The 4,620-nt window shown below is 49.5% G+C and overlaps 1 protein-coding gene across 1 annotated transcript; it reads right to left on the reverse strand.

Annotated features, from left to right (window-relative positions):
- Positions 1-786: 786 nt before the first annotated feature.
- Positions 787-1,905, reverse strand: LOC123058585 (dof zinc finger protein 5). The gene has a single exon (XM_044481293.1). The coding sequence runs from the start codon at positions 1,822-1,824 to the stop codon at positions 1,216-1,218; it is 609 nt and encodes a 202-aa protein (XP_044337228.1). The 5' UTR covers positions 1,825-1,905; the 3' UTR covers positions 787-1,215.
- Positions 1,906-4,620: the final 2,715 nt, after the last annotated feature.

Below are 4,620 nucleotides of genomic sequence, written 5' to 3' on the forward strand. Positions count from 1 at the left end.
CAGCACTGACACCTACGAGGCTGCTGGTTTTGCTCCACGCTGGAGTCCGAACCTAGCTGGCCCGTGGAGCAGCAGGTCTGGGGCTACCCGTTGGCCTTGCCCTAATAAGTCACCAGTCAGGTGCCTGCCCATCTCCATCTCCATCTCCATCCACGCCCCGCCTTTCTCTTCCCCTTTGCGACGAAACTTCCCAAAAGGATGGCGGTGAACAGCGCCTGCCGGGCTTACCGAAATGCAAATGTGGGAGCAACCACTTTGGTCCTCCGCGGGAACCAGGCTACAGCGCCGCCCACCCACGCATGCATGGGGATTATTATCTAAACCAGCTTCGCAAGTAGTACGTACTGCTACGGTAATTAATCAATTCATCTATTGCGGGAGTGATATTAAACTGGCGTACTTGCGCGAGCTATATAGCTAGCAACAGGTTCTTGCTGTACGGCTTCCGTCCAGTTAATACTCCTTCCAGGCCACAGGCAGCACAATATGACGCCATCCGTGCGAGTGCCACGATTATGTGAGAGTACATGCAGCACTGAGTGGGAGAGTACATTTCTGCAAGTACAATCACCACAGATTTAGATTCACTACTGCAATCACTTTCACTTCACCGGCTAAGAAAGATAATACTAGTAGAACTTGGCCGTCATCATCCTTTGGGGCTCTGGGCGAGGTGATGATGATTGATGAGCGCCCACTTCCACTTCCGAGACAGAGATGGATGCGGACACTCATCGGAGTCACGAAAGCTTACGCATGCTCCTCATTCATACTACACACACAATGGGAATGGGAATGGGACATGTTTCTGGCAACTTGCTGCTGCTGCTAGCGCGCAACCTGATCTGTTCCATTTTACATTACACAGGCACAGGCGACGCAAACCTGACGGACCAACCCAAGAAGAAGAAGAAACAAGTGCAAGCAAACTGCTAGGAATACTGCTACAGTAGGAGTAGTAAGGAATTAACAACAAGAGGGAGGGAAGCTAGCATATCAAAGGGAAGAAGGAGGAAAAGAAAAGTGAAGGGACATTCCAATTCTCCTCCTTTTTCCATGTCTTGTGCGAGTGAGCCTTCACGTATAAGCCAGCCGGCCTTCCCGTCACATTAGAGGATTCTGCGGGTCAAACCGAACTCTATCCGAACCCTCGTCTTCCGGGCGGCCGGTTGGGCCAAGGACGAGCCGATCAATGGTTGTGTCGGCGGGATGGGATCAGAACCGGCGATCCGGGCCGAGCTGCCACCGGTCGGCGTACACCGGCGGTGGGGAGGTGGGGGAGGAGGAGGGGCTGGGGAAGCCGAGGACGAAGCCGGCGGCGGCGCGGTGGTGGTGGTGGTGGCCGGCGACGGTGGCGATGGGGCCGAGCGGGCGGTTCTTGCGGCGGCCGGCGCCGATGGGCACGTTGCGGAGCGCGCCGCCGGCCGTCCAGTAGCGGTGGCAGGCCTTGCAGAAGTGGCGCGGCTGGTTCACGTTGTAGTTGTTGAAGTAGCAGAACTTGGTCTCCCGGCTCCGGCACCGCGGGCACGGCAGCGGCGCCGCGGCCGCGCGCGCCTCCGCCGACTCCTGCAGCTGCGTCCGCCGCGACGCCTCCGCCCCCTGCTGCTGCTGCTGATGCTGCGACGAGTCCGTGTCCGCCGCCTCCCGCTTGACCGCCGTCGTCGTCCGGTCCGTCTCGCCGTGCAGCCGCCGCTCCTCGTCCTGCGCGGCGAACGCGGGCGACGGCGACGCCTGGGTCCCCTCGACGCACTGCGTGATGACCTTGCCGAAGAGCTTGAAGCCGCCGCCGGCCCCGGCGGGCGCCATCTCGACGTGGGAGAGCATGCGACGGGAGGGAGGGAGGAGTGGAGAGTGGAGGACAGGGAGAGAGCGGGCAGCGGAGGCAGAGCGATGTGGAAGAAAGGGGTCGGTCGCTGCTACTTAAATGCATCCCAGCAGCAGCTGATGGATGGATGGATGGATGGATGGGTCACTCATCACAGCAGAGAGTGAGTAAAGCGTCGCGTACGTGGGTTGGACCGCAAGAGCAAAAGGCCAAATATGTTACGCGCACAGCACGCACGCACGCACGCACATCGGGCTCTCTTGCGTCCGTATGCTTTTAGACCATTACTAGTAGAATCCTCAAATCCTGAAACTCTTACTAGCGTTTTAAGGGTTCAAAAATAAATTTTTTTGTGCATTTTTATGGGTTGAAAAACAGGGGCAAAGATTAGAACTCTCAAACCCGACCTTTATAACGGAATATTCCCCATGAACGACGTTATCGTTGCGCGCGGGAGGTCGACGGGGCGGCCGCCGGCGACGGGGGCGACTAGCAGCGGCGGTCGCAGGCGTGGACGCGGGAGTTGGGAGGATTTTTCCCTCCCGCGCGAGTATAACCGCCAAATGAGGGTTGGGGTAGGTTTTGCTCCCCAACCCTTACTTTTAAGGATTGGGAGAGAGTTTGAGGGTTGGACCTTTAAAAAAATTTAAGGGTTTAAAGGTTAAGGGGTTCTAGTATACGGCTTTTTTCGACGAAAACTGTAAAAAACGGTTATTTTTAAAGATTTAAGAGTTTGAGGGCTCTACTAATAATGCTTTTAGGGCGGCTGGGTTTGCGGGTGGGTCGATTTTGATTTGCATGTGGAGTTTGCGGTTCGAGGGGAATCTCCGGGTTATATAAATCTTGGAGAGCCTTGCTGTTGTAGTTGTTGTAGAGCGGGATGTGGGATTGGGAGGTCAGCTCTCCTCCGTCGCATGGTGGGGGGGACCTGGAGTTTTGTTGCGGGAAAACGAAGGGATGGGGGCGCTCCCTCCGAGTGCGTGGCCGCCTTGGTTTCTTCCGCGGTGTGGATTCGCGTGTATTTTGCGCCTTTATGCTCTGTGTTTCCCTGTTGCCCCATCCGTCCTGCTGCAAGAACCGATGATGGATCTAAGGCTGGTTGCAATGGGGAGTATCATATAGTAGTATCATACATATGATATTAGTGTATGATACTATTTTTTTTAATGTATAGTATCATATATTAGTATTATGTAATATTTTATTTATTGTCATGCATGACACAAAGTAGCATAACATTTATTATGATACGGTATCATAATATGATACTCCATCATATCTTTCTTCATTTAATGCTATGACACTTCATCAAAATTGCCTAGTTGGCATGCATGATACTACTCCCTCCTTTCATCTATATAGGGCCTAATGCGTTTTTCGAGGATAACTTTGACCAAATGTTAGAGCAATAATATATGACATGCAACTTACACAAAGCACATCATCAAATTCGTATGTGAAAGGAGCTTTCAATGATATAATTTTCACATTATGCATGTCATGCAGTATTGATTTTATCAATAGTCAAAGGCGGTCTTGAAAAACGCATTAGGCCCTATATAGATGGAAGGAGGGAGTAGCTATGATACTACCATTACGACCAGCCTAAGACTACTCACAGTGGAAGTAATATAGGTAGTAACATCACACATATTTAGGGGGTGTTTGGTTCCAGAAACTTTTTTGTGTTGGGACTAGAAAAAGTATCTAGCAAACCAAACAGGGTGAGACTTTTTTAGGACTTTTTGCTAAAAGTCTTTAGAAGCATCTCCTTGAGAGTCTTTTTTAAAAAGTCCTAGGGACTTAGAAAAAGTTTTAGGACTAGAGAACCAAACACCATCTTAGATAAAATAGATAATGTAGTAAGCAATAAATGAAAAAAGAAAGGAAAGTGATAACATAGCTGAAGGCAAGATGAGTCTATAGCCTAATAAATTAAGTGTTGCATGTTACTCCCTCCGGTCCTTTTAGTTCGCATATAAGATTTCACTGAAGTCAAGCCTTATAAAGTTTGACCAGCTTTATAGAAAAAAGTGTTAACATTCACAATCTGAAATCAATACCACTAGATGTGTCATAACTTAAAGTTTCATATTATATAACTTTAGCATGGCAGATGTTGATATTTTTTCATATAAATACGATCAAACTTTGTGAAGTTTGACTTCAGAGAATTCTAATATACAGAGTAAAAAGGACCGAAGGGAGTACTACACATATGTTATTCCCGACTATAGATGTATAGAGGTAGTAACATAGACTAGCTAGTAACATTCTATGTTACTACCCATTGTGGCTAATCTAAGACCTCTTCCAATGGATAGGTGCTTAGGCCCTTTCAGTGCTCCACCGTGGACAGGTGCTAAGCATGTCACATAAGCAAAAAAATAACATGGCACATCAATTGAGGAGGAGAGAGAGCACTTTGATGATCCCAAGAAGAACCAATGCCAAGCGCGTGAACCTAGACAAACCACTTAAATGAAAGAAGTTGACCAATGCATGAAAGAGTTTATGTGCTAAATCATTAAATAAGGTGAGCTTAGCAACAAGAAGTTAAGCATCTGTGCATTGGGGAGTTGAGTTGCTAAGCTATTTAATGCACCTAGCACCTCATGTAAGCATCTTTGCATTGAAGGAGGTGCTAAGCGCATTAAATACTTTAGCAACTATAGTCCCCAATGCATAGGAGCATTGGGAGGGCCGCCGCGCCAGGATCCCGCGCGAGCTCCTCTTTGACTGCAGGTATGCCATCGACTCGCCCCTCTCGGACACATGATTCCAGGGCGAGCACG

Source organism: Triticum aestivum, chromosome 3A (genome assembly GCF_018294505.1).
Source record: "Triticum aestivum cultivar Chinese Spring chromosome 3A, IWGSC CS RefSeq v2.1, whole genome shotgun sequence".
Classification (NCBI taxonomy): domain Eukaryota; kingdom Viridiplantae; phylum Streptophyta; class Magnoliopsida; order Poales; family Poaceae; genus Triticum; species Triticum aestivum.

Coding starts and splice junctions, on each gene's coding strand:
- LOC123058585 (XM_044481293.1), bottom strand. CDS start 1,824: ATGCTCTCCCACGTCGAGATGGCGCCCGCCGGGGCCGGCGGCGGCTTC.